This window comes from Microchirus variegatus, assembly GCF_963457635.1.
Source record: "Microchirus variegatus genome assembly, chromosome: 4".
In the NCBI taxonomy this organism is placed as follows: Eukaryota; Metazoa; Chordata; class Actinopteri; order Pleuronectiformes; family Soleidae; genus Microchirus; species Microchirus variegatus.
The window spans coordinates 22928139-22949618 of NC_139805.1; the positions used below are offsets into that span (position 1 = coordinate 22928139).

Below are 21480 nucleotides of genomic sequence, written 5' to 3' on the forward strand. Positions count from 1 at the left end.
TTAGTGTCATCGTCAATTTGGTCTAATTTACTTTTGTATTACTACAATTGGCAGGAAATGGCTCTTTCAAACACTATCCATTACTTTCTCATCGGTTTGCTAACACCTTTTAGCTAATTATTATTACAGATTCACAACCTTTAGGTAACTTTTTTTAATTATTGTCCCAGTTTTCATTCACTGTCTTATTTTGGCTGCTATGGCTAAGCACAGTTCAGGGTCACGAGTTTTCTCGTGTACAGATTTCATCACAGCTGTGCAATATATACTCACAATCTGTTCTATGTGAAGTTGACATTAAAGTTCAAATATTTGAATGTTCTGATCATAATAATTTTCATATAATAAACTTGGGTTTTGGTTTGTTGGAATATCAGCATGTGTTGTTCCCTCCTAAACTGAAATGTGTTCACACAGATCAAATTGGATTCATCTGTAGTGCTGAAACAATAATTTGGTCTATTTCATAAAGGATATTATCCTCTATTCATGGTGTAGAAAAACCACAACTCTTCTAAGTTACTGGAGCACAAAGCCCAAAGAAGGATTTTTCTAGTAACCATTTTTGTTTTCAGTCTCTCTAGATTTAAATTGGTCGCCGTACGAAATTTCCTATTTCTATTTTGTGCCAGAACAAAGTGAAAAGTAGAAGTCGGCAACATGAATGGCTGTCCAGCGAGGCCACGCATCATAACCTCTTTCCAAGACACAGAGGATGAAAGCTGACGAGTCAATCATGAACGTTTCCTGGTGACTGGCAGGTCAAAGCCAAAAGGAAAGTCTTTCAGAGATTGTTGCCAATGAGACCAAAGCCCATTTATTTTAAATAACAGAGCCACGGCGCAACACCAGATAATGAACGCAATTACATTCAAGCAAGTTGGTGTCCGTGACCTTGGCGCTCTGTGAAATTTTGTCAAAAGAGGCAGAAATAGATTAATGGTTTTATGTGGGCAAATCCCTATCTTTTTATTACTGCTCTTTCAATATGAAACTCTGCTCCTGCTGTGACCTTGTGTTACTCACATCAGTGTCATTATGCTATTGCACTTTTAGCTATATTCAGAAAGTGGGGATGTGATTCTGCCTTTAACTGGGAACTGAGCATTGTCTAAAGCCCTTTTATCATTGACCGGAGTCAGTAAAGCAAATTGAATGATGCTGTTTATCAGCCGACAACCTGATGCAAAGGGCAGCGAGAAAAACCTTTCTAAAATAAACAAACTAATTAAATAGGCATAAACTTGGCAAAGGGGAAACACTGCAGAAATTAGCAATAAACTGCTGCAAAAACAAAGAGATACGGACGTCGACACAGAATGGACTGAGGAACAGTGGGCACACGGTACACGGTGTAAGCAATTAACCTCAGTGACACTGAATCCCAGGAGTGAACTTGTTCAAAGAGCAGCGCAACTATCAGATGGATGCAGAGCCGCTGTTGCTCTCAACGCCATTGAATAATACGCTCTCGTGGTTACAGGCAAACTTCCTGAAGTGAAAGGAGAGAGAACATTCATTTCTAAGACTGCAAATACAAAAAAAGATATGGTCACTTTAATAACGGCACTAATTGAGAACATTTTTTGGCTAATTACTTTTTAAAGTAACATGCCCCAAAACTGCACACGACACAGGAAAGTTCATGTTTGATGTCTTGATGTTGTGGAGCTACATTGTTGTTGTGTTTTAATATCGCGGTCATGTTTTGCATTTGTCTGTGAATATGTTCTCTTTTGTAAATGTGGGTTTTATTAAGTTGTTGACTTAGCTTGCAGATAATGTTGTCCTCTGCTTTCTGACCCAGGACAAATTAACTTGTCCCTGTCAACGAACTAAAGAAATAACTAATTAACTTACTAAATGGGTGGCCAGTGTGGCTACAGCCACAATGCTATTTATTTTCAAAAGCATCGAATACCTCAACTCAAGTGTCCTAGAACCCAGGACTGGTGGCTCATTGTACCTCAGACTGCTGAATATTGGACCAAATTAACACAACATACATGCTTTTACTATAATGCTATAACAGCTGGACATACGCCCTTAAAGACCCCCTGAACATTGGAACTCCACTCACATAATGACAGTTGTCATTATCAGCTCTAAGTGGACTCAACCTTAGTGACGCCAACTTGGACTTAACAAAAACCCGACTCGGACTCGTCTTTGGTGACCTGGAGTTCAAAATTCGGAACGCAAGCCTTAAAGGTGAAGTTAGTAGTTGATAGTGCCATCTAGAGGAGAGGCTGAAATTTACAACAAAGAACTGCTCCTCTGCTCACCCCCTCCCTTCCCTGAGCGCTACGGTATCCTCAGCCCGTCAAATGTCGTCCTTGTTGTCTTTCTCCGTGTCAGCAGATGAGGTTCGTGAGGTGAGGGAGAGGGCGAGCTACCGCGGCCGTAGCAGACGAAGCGGAGAGAGTGGAGGCGGGACTTCCGCTACAAGTAAAGAGACACTTGAATTGTTCTCTCGCGTTTGTCTATACAGTCTCCCATAGAAACATGGCGTCGTGGCAATGCAGTAGCAGCCCGCGCCCATGTTATTTTACATGGACTATTATACAGGGACTAGACAATGCAGGAGCACATAATATGTATACAAAAGTGGATTTTGGGTCATATAAACCCATAAATACTACACAGTGTCCCTTTAACTTAGACTTAATTGACTTTAGGGCTGCAGGAGTAATTTGAGTGACTCGATTACAAAAAATCCTCAGAGGCAAAAACTCTGCCTCGAATATTTGTTTAAATCCTATCTTGCGCGTTATACGGCCAGTTCAGAGCAGGGAACGTTGTCCCACACGGACCGTTACAGCAGGCGCACATCCGGATTTCAGCTAGTGCGATGGCAGAGATGGAGAGTGAAACAGGCCGTAAAAGGCACTATATGTCCAAAGTGTGGGACCATTTTACGCTTAAACAAGAAGCCAACAAGGTATAGTGTAACCAGTATAAACGACAACTGGCATACCACAACAGCACGTCCAGCATCCAATTGCTAATGCTGCAGGCACACGCTAACGTAAACATTGATGCTCGCTGATATAATGTAGCTTACGCGGGCTGCAACTATCGAATATTTTTGAGTATTCTAATTGAGTATTACTCGATTAATCAAGTAATCGGATAAAAAAATAAAATAAATAAGAATTTTACGTTTTGTATCCTCAATAAATCGAAGAATAATTGGTAGAATTCTCTATTACAGAAATATTGGATAACAAAACTGGTTCTAAGTTGCCAAAACTCAAATAATCAATAACATGCTTTCACTTCAGAAACTGCTACGTCACAATAAAGCAATGGTCACCCTCTTTGGGTGGTGTTGGCTCACACACTCACACTTTCAGTCTTATCGTCACTGCAGATGTGGAGATATCAGGAGCTGTGGGACACCTCAGGCCGACGCATCAGGGAAAAAAAAAAAACAATGGTGAACCGATGTTGTCACATGAACAGGATTACGGATGACTTCATGCAAAGTGAGACACGAGCAGAGCGGCTGTAGAGTTCATCAACATCCTCTTGTATTCAAATAGGCTGCGATAAGTCCTCGTACCGGGGGGAAGCGTTGAACACAAAGCCAGATTATTGCTCTGCGATTCACGGCCGAGTTGTGCACCAGGAGGTTGGTTGTTCTGACAGATAGCAGCTCGTGAGATCAGGACACGATAACAGACGTAGGTGAGATCCTCCACATTACTAAAAGAGTCATTCATATCAGGCCAATAACAAATGTCAGCATTGTTCCACAGAACATGTAAAGTTTTGATAAAGGGGTTGCTGATCGTCTACTTTGATACACGGATAAACAAAAACCTTATTGGACGTTAATCACTCTCCGGTGTGTGAAATGTATTCCCTACAATTCCTGGCAAATAGCTGTCATAGAGTTTTGAATATGAAACTGTGTCCTTAGGCAACTTTTAAACCTGTAAGATATTCGACATCAAAACGTCAAACAGCGCCAAAGGCTGCTAGAAAGACATTTACCCGTACTAAAGCGCACATTTTCAGGTGGGACAAAAATGTAAAATAACTTTTTTCAGAAAACTAACATATCGTTGTGCTTTTTGGTGTTGACGTTTTATTTATTTGACTATTTTGACTATCTGCAGTATTTCTAACGCACATACGTGACACTGAATCAACTAAAAATCTGTCAGTCAACAATAAACATCGAACGAAGAAGAACTCTTAAATTCAATACATTAAAGGGCATTTTCACCAATTTTACAAATTTAAGTTCAGTTCACTTCTCCCAAAGAAATTTTTTTTTGAAATAACATAAATAAATGAGAAGTTTTGGCGTTCGTTTAAATCACTGGAGTTCCCTTTCAAAGTAAAAATACATGGGATATCACACGCTGCAGATATAACATGGCAGGTTAGAGAAGGAGAACAGTACATGTTGGTTTTTACGCTCAGAGATTCCTAGACTGACTGACTCGGAGGCTAACTTGAAGTTTTCCCCTCTTCCTCTCTGGGATTTGACATTTCTCTTCAGAGACTCAACACTCACATTCATTCTCTAATCGTACAGAGGCGTATGACCCTGAGGATGGGAATAAAAGAAGAAGAAATTACTTTCATTAAGAAATTCAGATTTCCCCCCATCCTTTTGATCTCATGCCAGAAGAACATTTATGCTGATGAAATGCATAAATAAAGTTCTTAAATTATCCCATTCCTCTTTCGCGCATGTATCAGAGTTGGAGAACTTCCAGACAAGACAACTACAATCACAGTGAGTGCCTCTGAAAGGGGATGATTTAGGAGATGGAGCCTGCCACTGATTTAAACATCATATACTGTAGCGCAGAGACTTTACTGGCAAAGTGCACATCAAGCCACATCCTGAAAGTGATGTAAATGAATTGCATGTATGTGTTAATAATATGTGCCAGAAGAATCAAGCCCATCAGTGTGTGCTCGGAATAATTCATAAATCAACTCTGGACGCCGGGATGCTTTATCCCTTATTTACCAAAAACACAGCTTTGACCTCCCTCATTAACTGCAAGAAACTTGTACAAGCTTTATTAACTCTCTTTTCTACAGGAAAATGGAATGTTTGTGTGGATGTTTCGCCGTTCAAAAGATGCAGATTTGAACCAAGCGGGTAGATGGCAGTCTACACAGTTTTTCCAGACTCATGTAGCATTAGCTTGGTGAGGTAGAAGAGGCTGGAAATGTGTGCTGTGTGAGGCCAAAGTGAGCTTGACCTTTGGCCATTTAAATCTCAACAGATAATCCATATATCTATGTCTTTTTATCTTTTTTTTTTTTTTTTATCTCATTGCTCTTCCTATGTACGCAGCGTAAATCAATTAATATCCGTTTTATTTTAGTGCTAGGCACGTTAACGGCGCTAACGACATCAACGTTAGCACACATTAACGCATGGTGCGTTGAAAAAGACGCGTGTGACGTCATGTTTACCTGATTCCCGGCTAATGAGTCTCTGAAGTAACGTTAAACTTTAAAAAACAGAGGCACACATACGCAGTACACATGTACGCTGGTTATTTGTAGCGCTGCTCTTTTCGAGTCATAAACAGACCGCTCCAGTTCGACTGTCGGTGCGCTAATGGCGCTAAAGGAGCTAACGCAGCTAACGGATAAATGGTGCCTGGACTCCGGTGTCGCGGTATGTAAACATGACATCATGCGGCACGTAAACATGACGTCACAGGCGTCTTTTCCTGGTCAGTCGTCATGGAAATGCGTCATGCGCTAATGTGCGTTAGCGTGCCCAGCACTATATTAGCCATACTGTTTATGTATTGTGTGTATGTATTGTATGTAAAATCACTTTGTAAACTACTGTTTTTAAAGGTGCTATACAAATAAAGGTATAAGTAATATTATTATTATATCCAACTGAAAGTCTGTGCTCAATTGGAAAGGATTAGTTTGAGCCTTTCTTACGATAATGCGCCATCACAGTGACCTTCGACCAGAGCTGGGTGTCTACTTTTTTAGACACTAGACTATTTTTGTGGAATCAACTGGATATCAAACTTCCTCTGTATCACCTATATAATAATATTGAAAATGTGTTGATTCATTCGAGATGAAATTTTGCTACCGAAGGAGCTAATCTCATTCGGGTTATTAAAATCTAACATTACAGAGTCTCAAGGCGTGCATGAATGGCGCTCATTTTCAAAAGGCGAAGAGGAAGGCGGGGCTCAACATGCATGCATGAGTGTGTCTGTGTTTTGTTTTTGAATGAAACCCAAACAATTGCTGCATTAAAGTCTCCTTTTCATGTAATTTCCCACTGATATGAGTTGTAAAGTGTGCAAACTCAGTCCAATCTAAGTGAATCACTTGGTTTGAAATGAAAATGGCAAGTGAAATTTCAAAGTGGTTACCCCCCCCCAAAAAAAAAAACTCCTCTGTAATGACACAGTTTCAGTCAGTTTCAAACCATCTCGGCTTCCAGGAACAAAGTACAGACTTTGACTCTGCTGACAATGACAGAGCTGTCATTTACAGCAACAAGACAACAAAACCAGACCATAATATTCTAATGAAACGCAATGAGAGAAACACTTCTGCAATGTGATGTCCTTGTGGTTGTTAAGCATGTGTCTTTCCTGTCAATATTGTGCAAGGACATATTTTCACATGTCTTGTGAAATGCAGCGGCTGTAAAATAGGCAGCAGCCTTTAGAGAAAGAATAAAAACAACAATATTAATAACTTCTTTGGTCAACTTTTGATCGGAAACAAAATAAAAAAGGAGAAACACAGACATCCTCTATTTTAAACTGTTCCATGCAGAGAATTATCACCATGTACGGTTCCAACACCCTTACAACACTCACTAAATACATCAAGTACATTCAGAGCGTATCTGACTGCTCATCAGATTCATGCATTCAGCTCTGAATGACGTGCAAGTGCTCGAAAATCAATGAATGCTTTTCCATTCAAAAAAAATAATAATACTGAGCAGCAAGTATATCAGGTCACTCATTACAGTCACACATGAAGCTTCATTTTATTAAGATTTGTTTTTGATATCACTGAGAGCACCAGGCAACAATAGAACTTGAGATTTCAAGTGTTTTAATTACTCCATATGTATTCCTGTGTGAGTAGCTGTAAACGCTCACACTAAAATATGATCAACTTATGGAGTTTTAATCTGGTAAATGTGTTGTAGCGACGTCTGTGAAAGCGTCTGATGACAAAGCTGCTAAATGCTTCTCTATGTTCACCAATGGCAACTAAACTTCATCATTTAATGTTAAGATGCAGTGGCAGGGGTCAATTCAGAGTGTCCAGTTAAAAGTTAGCCAATATGGATTGATAACTTGCTCAGAGGCACGGGCTGCCCTAATGTTGAGCAGCTTTATTTTTGGGTAAATATCTGCTGATGACTAAGCAAGTGAATAAATCCAGCACGGAGGTTTCTTCTTATGGTCTCAATATTGCAAAGGGTTAAACGATGTTTTCCTGATTCTTTCTGGAGCTTTAACCTACATCCTCTCACCTAACAAAAAAAATCAAAAATCTTGACTTTTTAAATTGCTCCTCAAAGACAAACGCAGCCAAAAACACAACCACCTTCAGCGTGGTAATTAAAACAAGTAAAAGCTACAGCTACAATAAATTAGCTACTTGAACTTTAACATATCTTTGTACGTACCTATATCTATGTTCATACTCTTATGTTTATACATGTATTGCATTATGCATGACTATCTGTTGCGCTTCTGCCCATCCTGGGAGGTTTCTACGTCCTTTGCTGTTAATATTTTTTAGCTTTTTTTAACTACTATTTTCCCTGTATTGTATTGGCATCATCACGTCTCTGTACGTATAATTCTTCTACTTTTTATTTTAAAACTAAAAACCTAAAGATGGCGTCACTGAGTAATCGAGAACAAAGCAAAACCAGGGGGGAAAAGACCAAATGAAGACATGCTGTGCCAAGCAGCTGGCCTGACTGTTGATGAAAGAAAAATGCCTTTGCATGAACTTTGCAGGCACACAGCTGCCACCCTTGGTTCCCACTCCAAGGACAAGCATACAACCACAGAGAGAGAGAGAGAGAGCTGAGACACGACAGAGAGACAGATAGTTACTCACAATGTAGCAGGGCTCGCAGTACGCCTTCTTCTCCACGGCGTAGAAGGGCTTGCCGCGCAGCTTGGTGCTGCAGGTCATGCAGACGAAGCAGTCGACGTGGAAGACCTGGTCCATGGCGGTGCAGCCGGTGCCTTCGCCCACAACGTTCTCTCCACAGCTGGCACATCGCCCTGAGGAGAGGAAGAGGAGCAGGTGGAGGCTGAGTCCACATTCACCACAAATCTCGACACTACCGTTCAAAGGTTTGGGGTCACTTAGAAATGTCCTTATTTTTTGAAGGAAAAGCACTTTTTTCAATGAATATAACAATAAATTAATCAGAAATACACTCTATACATTGTTATAAACATGCGGTAAATGACTATTCTAGCTGCAAACGTCTGGTTTTTAATGGAATATGTACATAGGTGTATAGAGGCCCATTTCCAGTGTTCTAATGGTACATTGTGTTTGCTAATCGCGTTAGAAGGCTATTGGATGATTAGAAAACCCTTGTGCAGTTATGTTAGCACAGCTTAAAACAGTTTTGCTGGTTCTTTGACCAAATAAAAAAAATTTTTTTCTCACAAATCAGCCAATCATGTCTGTTTGTAGGCCTGTTTCCATCAGCCCCTTCTTTATTATTTTTTTTTGAATTTCACATAAAAACACACCTGAAACAAGGGATCTGCATCTGTTATCCTTATATTATAAGAAAAGGATTCTTTTTTGAGTTAGACCTGTTTTTGGTGTCAGTAGTTTCACAGTCCTCTGCTCATTCTCTGGACAGAAAGTCTGACTAACAAAAAAACCTAAAAGGTAAAAAGTCATCAGGGTGGATTATAGGAGGAAACACTGACTCACAGAGATTAAAAGTCTGTGGTGTGTGGGTTAAAGCGAAAAGTTTGCAGCTTCAGTGCAGTTGCAGTCAACGTCTGGGTCAGTTTTTCTTATCAAGATGGAGTTTTGCAAAGAAATAAAATAAGTGAATGTTTTGAGATTTCTTCTGCTGTAATTCTCGCCTCTGGGTTGCTTCTCTTTTTTTTTCTATAGCAGTACAAGACTCCCACAATCACTTTGAAAGATTTTCATTTAAAGAAACTTAAAGAAACCATAGATAGAGTTGGTTAATGTGTGTCATGCTGAGTATTTGTGCTAAAGAATTAAACAATGGTGGGAAGAAAACTAGCACTGGGCAGTAGCGCGTTAACGTTAACGCACATTAGCGCATGACGCATTTCCATGCGTCATGTTTACGTGCCTCCCGATTGTTAAAATGAGTCTCTAAAGTAACGCTAAACTTTAAAAACAGAGGCACACATACGCAGTGCACAGGTATGATGGTTACTTGTAGCGCTGCTCCTATTGTTTAATAAAACAGACCGCTCTAGTTTGACTGTAGGCGTGCTAACGGCGCTAAAGGAGCTAACAGAGCTAACAGAGCTAACTGCTGTGTGGTGCCGTGGCACATAAACATGACGTTACGCAAGTCTTTTTCCAGTCAGTCGTCATGGAAACGCGACACGCGTTAATGTGCGCTAACGCTAACGTCGTAAACGCCGTTAGCACAAGAAAAAAACCTTCATATTTGAGAATCAAAACCTTTGTTGTGGTTGATATATATCATACATTATATATTTATTGTGTAATAAATATATAAACTTGTATTTTCAGCAATGTTATCCATCTGAAAGGCTACAGAGTGACCTAACTTAGCTAACTGCTAAACGGTGCCGTGGTACGTAAACATGACGTCATACGCTTCTTTTTCCGGACAGTCGTCATGGAAACGCGTCACGCGGTAATGTGCAATTAATTAATTAACGCTTTAACGCTAACGCCATAAACGCCATTAACGTGCCCAGCATGAGAAAAAAACCATTATTTTTGAGAATCAAAACCTTTGTTCTGGTTGATTTATATCATACATTATATATTGATTGTGTTGCGTAAACTTGTATTTTCACGCACTGTTATCCATCTGAAAGGCTACAGACTGACCTGCTGTCCACGCACACTTCACCACTGTTTCGCCCTAAACGTAAAGACAAATCCCTTTAAAGGCCTCATTTTCCCCTCATGTCAGAAGAGTCTAATCTTCATGTCTATTTCAAACACTGGATAAGGAAGGATTAAACACTATAATTATGCCACATTAAAAAAAAAAAAAAAAAAGGCTACAGACATCACCAAAGTGTGACATCTATTTCAAAAAGTGGAGCTTTGAAAAGATAAAAAGCAAACTTTAGAAGTACAACGAAGTCTTTGTAAAAGGGGGGCGCGAGAGAAGAAGTGATATTATTGCGCCGGAAAGAGTCTGATTGCGTACGGCAGGACGTGGCATTTGAATATCTTTAATTGAGTAGGAGATATCTTTAATTGAGTTTAAGATGTCCTCGACTCAATGCAAGTTATCTTCAACCCAATTAATAACACTGTCAATTTAATTACTGGTATCTTACAATAATAGGGTTTAGGCGGATATCTTAGAATGTTTTATTTTTTTACACATCTGAGGACAGATGCAATCTCTGTGAAGAAGCATGATACAGTAGATTTAATTAATTCAAGTTCAACTTCTATGGATCGCTCTTTTTTTTTTTTGTTCCCTTTTTTTTTTTGTTTTATCTACGAGCCGATTTGAGACGATGATTGACACCCAGTACGTTCTGAACACAGAAGTGCAAGCGTGTCACAGACGGAGGAGGCGAGACGCTAACCGGGGGGAGATAGAGTATCTGATGCTTGCATTTTCACAGTTCCACTCACTGTTTTTCATATCAAGAAATTCAAACGGAGTGTAAAGCCAAATCTGTCTCAGGTATCAGCACAACATTGGAAGTCATGTGTTGTTGCAGATGAAATATCTGCTTGACTGCGAGGCTTGCTAATGCTTTTCTAATCTTAGATAACTCATTATCTTATCGCCAGCCTCGCTGGAATCTGTGAAAAAGTTGCTGAAAGAACGGCACCAGACACAAGTTCCCTGGCAACGATGTGAAATCCTCCCTGTAACACAAATCCTTTTTAATTTTCATTTGTAGCCAGCATTAAATTGCGGAAAAATGACATATTCTATTTGAAATTAGGCTGTCAGATGATACTAATTGCATTTTTAACACACTTTGGGAATCAAACGGATGTAAAGAAGGTGACTTTATGAACCTGATTTGATTATTTCAAATCTAAAGGAGTGGAATAAGCCTGAGGGTAATGCGGTGTCTTCTTCAGAGACGTTTGGACTTGTTAGGTTTGCACCTTCTCCGTTTCATACCGGCCCGTGTATCCGCGTTGGGTCGGATGAACGAGTCGCGCTGCAGCGTTAACAGATGTAAACAGTGTAAAACGATACAGACGCAGTGATTCTGTGACACAGAGAAGCGGCAGAGTTATTCCTCACTGTCTCTCTCTGCAGCCGCAGCCTCGTATCTTTATTTGTTTCCCCTTCCCGAACAGGGTAATTGATCCTCCGTCTTTTCCCCGAAGTCGCCACAAAATGATCCTCAGCTGTTTTTTGTTTTAAGTCTGACATGTACTGACCCCGCCATCCCCCTAACCCCCCCCCCGCTCTTTACCAGCACAGAGCAGAGCAGCTCCGTGTGAGTACGAGTCAGTGTATGAAAGGCTACATGTGTTAACCCTCTCCATAGATCACATCACCTGTCGATAGGAACTCCTCTGGCTTCCTATCAAACATAGCATCGACTATAATCGACTCCTTCTCACGTTCAAGGCTCTCACACAACCTTGCACCTCCTTATTTTTAAGGACCTCCTTAACATCTAAACACACACTCTCCGACCCTCAGATCTTCCTCCACCTCCTTGCTCCTTGCAAGAGATTTCAAGTCTTTTTAACTGATCTACAGTTCGGCATAGTTCGCTTTGAGTCTTCAGACGTCGCACTCTTCCAGTGACGACACTCTCTGACCAATCAGTGGCCAGCAGTCTGACAACTCGCTCAAGCGGTACTAGATAGACCTATTATCAGCTTGGCCGATTATTGCACCGATATTCGGCATTTTGACGCATCAGCCTTTTTTTTTTTTTTTTTTAAATCCGACGGCCGATAAGAGATCAATTTATTTAATTATTTCAAATTTCAGTTTACTTTATATGAGATGCTACTGACCTTGGGAACTTCCTGCACTTTTTGTTTGAACTTAAAATAAGAGAAAGATAAAATAACATTTCAGATATAGTGAAATTTCTTTATTACTGTAGAAAACTTTAGGGGGCTATTTATTTCTTTTTAGTTTTTATTCAACTTTATAAGACATTCGAATTTTAAAACAAATATCGTCTAAGATTAAAAAAATAAAAAATAAAAAACTTTAACATGTTGCAAATCTAAAATGCTGTTTAATAATAACTTAAACAAAGTTACTGTAAGTGTTGGTTTTTGCATTATTCAAAATTTTGACGCCAATATATACTTTTACTGCAAATGAATATCAGCTACAAATATCTGTGATAATCGATATCGGCCCTGAAAAAACCATATCGTTCAACCAGGTACCAGATACTATTTGCATAGAAGCACTTTTTGTGCGTGCTGTTTTGTTTATTCCATATCACTTTTTTACCCCCTGTATTTGGGCCCTTTTTTTTCCCTGTTTCTAAATAAAGGATGTTGATGTATAAGCTGCATGTAACCGTACAATGTTACGCCGCTAATACGCGTGGAAACTTCAAACTTTCCCAGTGACATTTTCAAATCCTCACTGTGACACCGTTTGTGTTATTAGTACGAGATTTGTCTTTTTACTGACTCTAATATTAAGAAAACAAAAGGAGTGACAGATTGCCGTTTACCTTTCACAAATGTATTTTTTTTTAAGTAAAAGCAGCAGAATTTTTTCCGCACGTTAATTTTAGCGACTGCTGTCGTCGTGGCGGCGCAGACAAGTTTTCATTAAACCTGCTATCGGCTTTCATCTGCTCCCACAGCTCTCTCCACACCTCAATTATGGCTGTGTTACCTACTGTACGAGGAGGCAGATTAAACAAACTAGTGAAGGCACGTCTCGGGGGGACATGTGGGTGTCAGTGGAATCACAAGCAGGGTAATCACTTCAGAGAGCCAGAGGGAGAGGGAAGGAGAGAGAGGGAGAGATGGAGCACGCCGAGCCTGTTAGTGGCTTCAGATCACAGGCCATCTTCAGTGAGTGGATGAGAATGCCAAACATGTCCCACAGGGCTCCCACTTTACATAGCGAGAAGGAAACCTCACTGAAATCCTTTTTCCTTTTGGCAGTCTGTGATCGTGAGGGCCCTCAGGAGCTATTTGTGCACGACTGTGCTTACACTGTATACACACACACACACACACAAACACACAGACGTGGACACACACGCACACACAGATTTACAATGTAATAGAATCTCTTTGAGCCAGACACGTGTCATATACTGTATGCAAACCCACAGACATGTCACGTCAGGCTGCGTGTGCACATCGTCAGCCCACACATGAACACACACACACACACACACACACACACGATGCTGTAACAAAGAGCGGCAGATCAGAGCACCGTCTCGCCCACAATTCTTCCATACCTGCTCTTCTACCTCTAAATAAAAAAAAATCTTAGGAGCAACTTCATAATACCATTTCTTTATTTTATTTTATTTATTTTTTAAATTTAAAGCGTTAATAACGAACGCGCTGAGAGGGAGGATATCGATGAACCCGCGTGTCAAACGGAGTGAGTCACGGCTCGGCAGAAAGGAAATAAAGCGTCGGTTTGTTTCACGTCGTCACGCCAAGCTTTGATTCGAAGCGATAATGAGTTTCATTGGGGATACAGAGCGCATTGTATAAAGAGTAATTACGTACAAAGAAAATCAATATAACGAGTACATGTACATGACATTCAAAGACTGGGCGCCAGGATTTGTACATGAAAAGGATGAAAATAATATTCATAAATCTGATCAGGAAATAATTGAAAGACTTAAATTATCAGATGTTTAAAAAGGGTAAAAAAACAACCTCTACTATTTTATAGATCCTGAGGTTATTGATCGGTGAAACTTGTTTTTCTGAGCAACAATTTAAATATCTTTAGTTATATTAACTTTCATTTGGATCATGAGCATTTTTGGTATTTTTTTTTCCAATGTTAAAATTTATTTTTCTTATTTCTTTTTTTTTCAAAGAAAATGCTGCAAATTACTTGATTAATTGATGACGAATCGTCAACTATTTTGATGATTGATTAATCGGTCTGGAGTGTTTTTAAGGACAGAAAGCTAAAGTTTCCGGATTTGTTAGCTTCTTAAATGTGAATTATGTCCTGGTTTCTTTTCTCCACATAAAAAATAAATCATTGAAACTGAATATTTTTTCATATTTCTTGATATTATTTGAGAACATCTTCTTTTCCAGGTTTGAGAAACACCGATCAACATCAACCGACAAAACTATTACTATATATATATATAGTATATATACTATAATATATATTTATCATATATATGTATATATATATTTTTTTTTATAGTATTTTAGATACAGGCCTCTACCAAACGGTTGAGATGTCTGTCATAATAAACAACATTAACAACAGTAAGTACAACATTCAGAACAAGTCACATTAATTTAGTGTTAGTGAGTTCAGCTTGATGCATTTTTCAATGTGATATAGTGACTTAAAGTGTGGTCGACCAAATGGTTGAGTAGTACCTTAAAGGGTTAAATTGTATCCATACAGTTGTGGTTGTGTAAAGTATGAAAGTGTCTCTCCAAAGTCTGACTAACAGTCTTTACAGTATGATAATAGAGAGACGCGCGGCGTGTTTTACAACACTTCCCCATCAATAATTTGGCGACGTCGGCTGTGAGCGTTTTTCAATTTTAAGACGCAACTTCAGTTGACTTCCTGAATAATACAGGGACAGCAATCGAAGCGGCGTCGTATTTACCCCCGTGGAGATGATGATCCCGAATACTTTCGAGCTATTTCAGCTGGGCATAAAGGAATCATGAAAGGCCTCGTCACTCCCAGGGTCCCTCTGCGCCGGCGAATGGAAGCAAAGTCTTAGAATCAAAACTTCAAATAGTTCCTGTAGAACCAACGCAATGGTGACGGCGGTAGGAGGGGGAGTTCATTTACACTTTACTCACTTTCTTTCCTTTCATTCCTCAAGCCTCAGAAGTGTCTCTTCTCTGTTACGAAGAAAAGTCAAAAGGAAGGACTGAAGAGAAACTCTTTTCTTCTTTATTTTAAAGAAGCACATTCCCTGTGAGCTATAGAGGCTTAGAATGGTTAGACAATTTAATTGGATAAAAGGGAAAGATAAAAGAGGCACCGACTTTGTTCCATAAATAATTGATTTCTAATGTATTTGTAGTGGCAGTGAGACGCTGTTGTTTGGGAATGGGGGGGATGTTGAGTGGCACAACGCGTCAGATTTCCCTCAGTCTTTGCCTTCTTTGTTTTTCCACGCCGTGATATTGAAGCGGCATGAAAGGCAGAGAGGGGAGCACACTTGCAGCTCAATTTGATCTTACATCGTCACAAATCAAAGATCGTGCATGTAAGGAAGGATCGCAAGGAACTTTTTTTTTTTTGGGGTGGGAGACCAAACTTTTCACACTAAAGAATACAATCCTGCTGGTGCAACCCTTGCAAACCCCCAAAGGCAAAGCCGGGGACGACGGCGCGTATCCAAAACTAATAAAAGAAACCAACCACACAATCCATTTTGGGACTTAAACTAAAAGTTTTACGCTTGGAATACAAAAATATCCATGATATATAAATATGGTGCTAACACACTCAATGTAAAGTCGGTTTTGTGCTTCAATTAACAACAAAATCATGTAAAATTTAAATAGCAAAAGCCAGGTTTAAAGTAGCTTTTGAACAGTGGGAATGTGCTTAATCCGCATTCACTCCCAGGTTACATGAGTTTTTAATCTGATTTTGCTCCAAACGCAAGACCAGAGAAAACACACTTGTTTCTTCTTCTTCAACTGCTTCATCTCTGACAGCCAGCAAATTCACTGTCATGAAAGTTTATAGTGAACCTTACTTTTACAACATGGGATCATAGTACTTTTGAACCTTGGGGGACCACAACACATCAGGAACTCTGACTCATTTCAGACCCTTAAAACACTGATCGAGACCCACCTGTTCAAACTGACTTTCCCACATCTTTAACAGTCATTATTTAATTTATTCATTTACTTTGAATGTTCTCTTTTCTTTTGTTAATGTAAAGCATCTTTACTATTTGGATAAATGGATTAAAAGAAGTGCTTGTACTTGTTTTGTGTATGGCCTAAAATTCATGCAGTGTGGGGAAAAAACGTTCTACCTCAGCTTTAATCATAATATGTACATAAATGTGAATAATAGAAACGTGACGAATGTATAAGGTTCGGTTTACACCAGAGGTGTCAAGCTCAATTCATTTCAAATCAATTTCATATCAATTTTTATTTCTGTAGCCCCACATCACAAACACAATTTGCCTCGAAGGGTTGTACAGTCAACAGCAACCTGTGACAACCTCTGTCCTTAGACCCTCGCAGTGAGTGAGGAAAAACTTTATTACATGGGAAAAAATGCGAGAAACCTCAGAAAGAGCCACAGAGGAGGCATCCCTCTCCCAGGATGGAGGTGTCACATGCTGGCATCCTGACCTCTGACCTCATTTCATTCAATATGCTTCAATGCAAAGACCTTTATTTCGAAATGCCATAAGGATGAAGCACCACAGCAGTTCAATCACCCTGCCAAAACCGCCCTGTTCAGAACACTCGGTTTAGTAGTATCTCTTGAGGTCCACCTTAAAAAAAGTAAAACGAAACTTAAGGGACAGGAAATGACATCAGCCACAGAGGCTACTGGGAGCTAACAGCAGTTAGCATTTGGAAAAGTGATCATTTGCAGGCTCTAGCAGGCACATTGCCGTCATATAACATGTATCCGCTGGACAGATAAATCCTCTGAGGCTGGAAGCTTGTGTAGGACTCCAAGACAGCCAAGAATTGAACTTTTCACGGACTTTGCGGACTTCCGGTTTTTTCGTTGCCCTCGCCTGCACTCTCGCGCGTTACGGACAAAGCGGAGCTCCGCGAGACAACAATTCCAGCAATTTAGCGCATTGTGACGTCCCAATGAGCGCAGAAGTCAACATCGCGTGTTTTATCTCTTGTACTCAGACTGAGGAAGACCACAAAAACATGAGTGAGTCATCTTTTAACACACTTTGCCGACTGATAGGGCCTCCAGAGTCCCAAATCCCAAGTATTACAATGATTAAAAAGTTGATTTTGCATTAAATTTAAACAACCATTATTGGATTACTAAATCAATCGTCAAATATTTTGAGTGTTTTATAAATAATTAAAATACCTTTTCTGATTTTTCTGATTCTTAAATGTGAATATTTTCTGGTTTCTTTGCTCCATATAGCAAATAAATCATTAAAACTAAATAAGTTTGGTTTGTGGACAAAACAAGACATTTGAGAACATCATAATTTCTAGGTTAGAGAAACAATGATCCATATTTTTCCAACATTTTCTGGACCAAACTTATATAAAATAATAAAATAATCTCGAGTTTGCAGCCCTACTTCTGACTGAGACGTCCCTTCCTTCCCAGACGTGGAGCTCATGTGGCACCCGAGGTCAGAGCCAAGAAAAAGGTACACAGTTGTGGTAACCCTTAATTTAAGACATCAACAACAGGTCAGCGAGCGGTTAACAGCACAACATACGTCTGTTGAACACATTAGACACTGAGCGCCAGAGGCCACGATCTGATCACTGTTTCATGTCTTCACCCTGTAGGTTAATCTACTTTGCTGCTTCCCGATTGCCCTCAACGCAGCCCGACAATGACATGGCCTTCAGTCGCTGTCATCGCTGTCATCGCTGCATTTCAATCTCTGAATGCCTCTTTCCTAAACCCCCTGCCTTTAATCTCATTCCCAATGTCAGTAAAGAGCAATCTGCGGCACTGCAGAGGCGAGCCCGTGCTACATAAAAGCATCACAGCCCAGTCTGTCAGGGCCTGTGGCGGCAGAGCGAGTTTAGGTTACATGTTCTGGATGCAGGAGCAACGCGGAGGGAACGAGCGAGGCTGGTGGATGAGGGGAGAGAGGGCAGAAAAAGGCAGAGAACAAGTTTGTGTGTGTGTGTATGAGAGTAAATAAACAAGCTGCATGCCTAAAGATGTCTGCGCGTTTACACGCTGTTTATCCGCGCACGCCCGTGTGCATGTGCGTCTGCGTGCATGCACGTGCGCCAATCGACTCATTCCTGAGGTCACTCACTCACTCACAAATGAAATCTAGCAACATGAGCTCCCCCGGAGCCTCAGCTTGGGCTCACACAGCAGCTGATCATGCAAGCCTCAGTGGAGCTGTCTCAACGAGGCAAGTGCCGAGCCTGGCGGGGGGGAAGAGGGAGGAGGCGGCGGATGGATGGTGGGGCAGTCAGTCACCTCATGTGAACCAGTGCCAAACAGCAGGGGTGGGGGTGGGGTGGGCTTGATGACACAGCGACACAAGACAAGGCCGCGGCGCTGGAGAGCAGCGCTACAAGGTCAACGGGGGACAAATTAATAACAACCAAAAACACGTGGCACAAAAGAGACTTAAACACTGTTGTCAAATAGAATTACGGGCCTGTTTCACACCGGATGCGTGTGCAGCGTGTGTGAGTGCGACACATGTGCGGCGTGTGTGTCTCTTGTGCACCACGTCTCATCTTTCTGTTCATTCAGGCAGCACATATCCAGACCATTCACACTGAGCGCTCGACGGCTCTTTCTGGGGAAAAAGACCTCTCGGCTATTTTCCACGCAGGCCATGTGGGGAAAAAAGAAATCTTTCTCTATATCTGTTGCATACTTTATGTCACAAACACCACATCCTGTTCCTGTTTCAGAATAAAAGTACTGCAGCATTTCAGTTTCCTACTTTTCCTGCATACAAGGTTATTATGAAATATGTGAAGGAGGAAAATCACTTGGAGGTAATCAGAAATACTGTTCTACTGTATAACCTAACTGATCCAATGTCACTATACCAGTGTGTAGAGTATGTGTGAGGAAGAGGAGAGCAAATTATCTTAATGGGAATAAATCTGCCAAAAGTCCATAGCTGACTTTGCTCGTCATATTTACACCACTGTGTTTTAACGTTGGTGATAATGGTGGTGTCGGAAACGATGACCCAGCGGGTTCTCGCGTTCACTTCCTGAGTGGTTCTTATGAGCCATGACTCGTCTGAGCTCCATTAAAACACCTTCTTTCAGTTTCACCTCGTTGTTCCTCTGTTTCACCACTCTCGTTGCAAACATCTGCAGATGAAAGCATCAACTTCCTGTTTACACCAGCATGTGCCCAATGTACCCGAGTGCTAGTGTGATATATATGTGTTTGGGGTACAAAACGTACAAAAGTTTGGAGTCACCTATACAATTTTTCTGTGTTTTCCGTTAAAAGTCGCACTTAGAAAATATAGTCAAGACATTTGACAAGATGAGAAATATTGAAAAGTTTGCCCTTCAAAAATGTTTTCAGCTGTGCTAACATCATTGCACAAGGGTTTTCTAATCATCCAATAGCCTTCTAACGCGATTAGCAAACACAATGTACCTTTAGAACACTGGAAATGGGCCTCTATACACCTATGTACATTAAAAAACCAGAAGTTTGCAGCTAGAATAATCGTTTACCACATTAACAATGCATAGAGTGTATTTCTGATTCATTTAATTTATTTTTAGTTATATTCATTGAAAAAAGGGGCTTTTCCTTCAAAAATTGAAGACATTTCTAAGCGACCCCAAACATTTGAATGGTAGTGTACATTTTTATTAGGTGTTGAAATGAACTCAAGTAAGTATGAAGTTTTGAAAATATTGTGTGACTATAAGAGAGAGGATAGCATAGCAGTAAGAAAACTGCAAAAAAGAAAAAGAAAAAAAAGAGCTACATTACGGACAGGTTTTTTTCATACTGCACAAAAACTTTTGTCCATTAGTCAATTCCACAGGCTCACACTGACATACCGTGCCTCATGAAAGGCAGCCATAATGCATATAATCATCCGTGGCTATTGTGTTGTGTAATCTTTCTTTTTTTTTTTTGCAGCCAAACATTATGAACCACTGTACAGAGATGCACAGGCTTTCGATGAGTTGCCATGTCACCAGACTGTCTCATATCATCCCCCCCACCACACACACACGCACACACAGCCCTTGGGTGGTCTCTGACCTCCTTCCAGCTGCATTATGCTCTTCCGTCTCATTCATATATATATATATAGTCACTGCCAATGGAGGAACCTTTCTCACAGTGAAGGAGGAACTAGGCTCTTGACATAAAAAGGGCCAATGAGGAAATCAATGTTGTGCAGGGGGGGGGGAAGTGAGGTCAGGTCAAGTCGAGAAAGAAAGTGAATGGAATGGTTGTGTTCCATTCATCCAAAAAAAACATTTGTGTGCAAAGTAACTTGATCCAGATATGTTTTTTCCTACTTTACATTTTTTTAGGATTTTGTCTTTATATATTATATCCTTGAAATTTCAGTCCTTTTTGATTTGCGGTTGCCGTGGTTACAGTGAGTGTGCTTTAATAATACAGCAACGTCTCCCTTTAGCTGCTTAACTTACAAAAAATACAACAGAACAGCGGCTGACATACAAGTTCAAAACGTCAAGGGGACAATACCAAGGACTGACCTCTGTGACAACGACTGACACAGCGTTTCCTGAAATGATTTCAAAATAGAAGCCTTTTTTTTTTCAAAGAAAGTGAACACAAACGGATATTAATCCGTAAGAAATTCAGTCCACATCAATTAGCAGTTTCCTCTGCAGTTGCAGCTGTTTTGCTGAACCGAGTTCTGGTGCACGGAATACTCATCACTTATTTTCTATTTTGTACCAAACTTCATTTTGTACAAGGGAACTGATTAAAGCCGGGGCAGGCGACACATTTTTGGCACGGAAGATCAATAAACCTGTAATAACCTTTCAGCATCATGTAAATCAAGCAATCCGACAGAGAAGTAGACTTCTGCACGTCCTATTTGCAGCCTTAACATCTGTCCTGCGACTTGACACTTTCGACCAATTGCAGAGCAGTTCAGAGAGAGATTTTAAGTAGGAAGCTATGTGGAAAAAGAGTGTAAAATAGAGTTGGACAATAAATGCCATAAAACACAAGTTAAAGGTGCATTATGTAATAAATCTAAAGCAACTGGCCATAAAATCCTCCTAATATGTCACAGAGACTCAGAAATAATGTTCATATAACAAAGTGAACTCACCAACAACAACAGTACAGACAAAATATTCACATTAACAAAAATCTTGTTTACATTTCAAAAATCATGTTTTGTCATGTGGCGC

The 21480-nt window shown here is 40.2% G+C and overlaps 1 protein-coding gene across 1 annotated transcript in view; it reads right to left on the reverse strand.

The window, feature by feature from the left end:
• Positions 1-21480, reverse strand: part of lpp (LIM domain containing preferred translocation partner in lipoma) — a gene marked incomplete at its 3' end in the record, with an annotated part of 156042 nt that overhangs the window by 17739 nt on the left and 116823 nt on the right. Inside the window, exon 8 of the mRNA XM_083888080.1 lies at positions 8113-8282. Coding sequence (XP_083744206.1) covers positions 8113-8282 — 170 coding nt within the window. The remainder of the gene's footprint in view (positions 1-8112; positions 8283-21480) is intronic.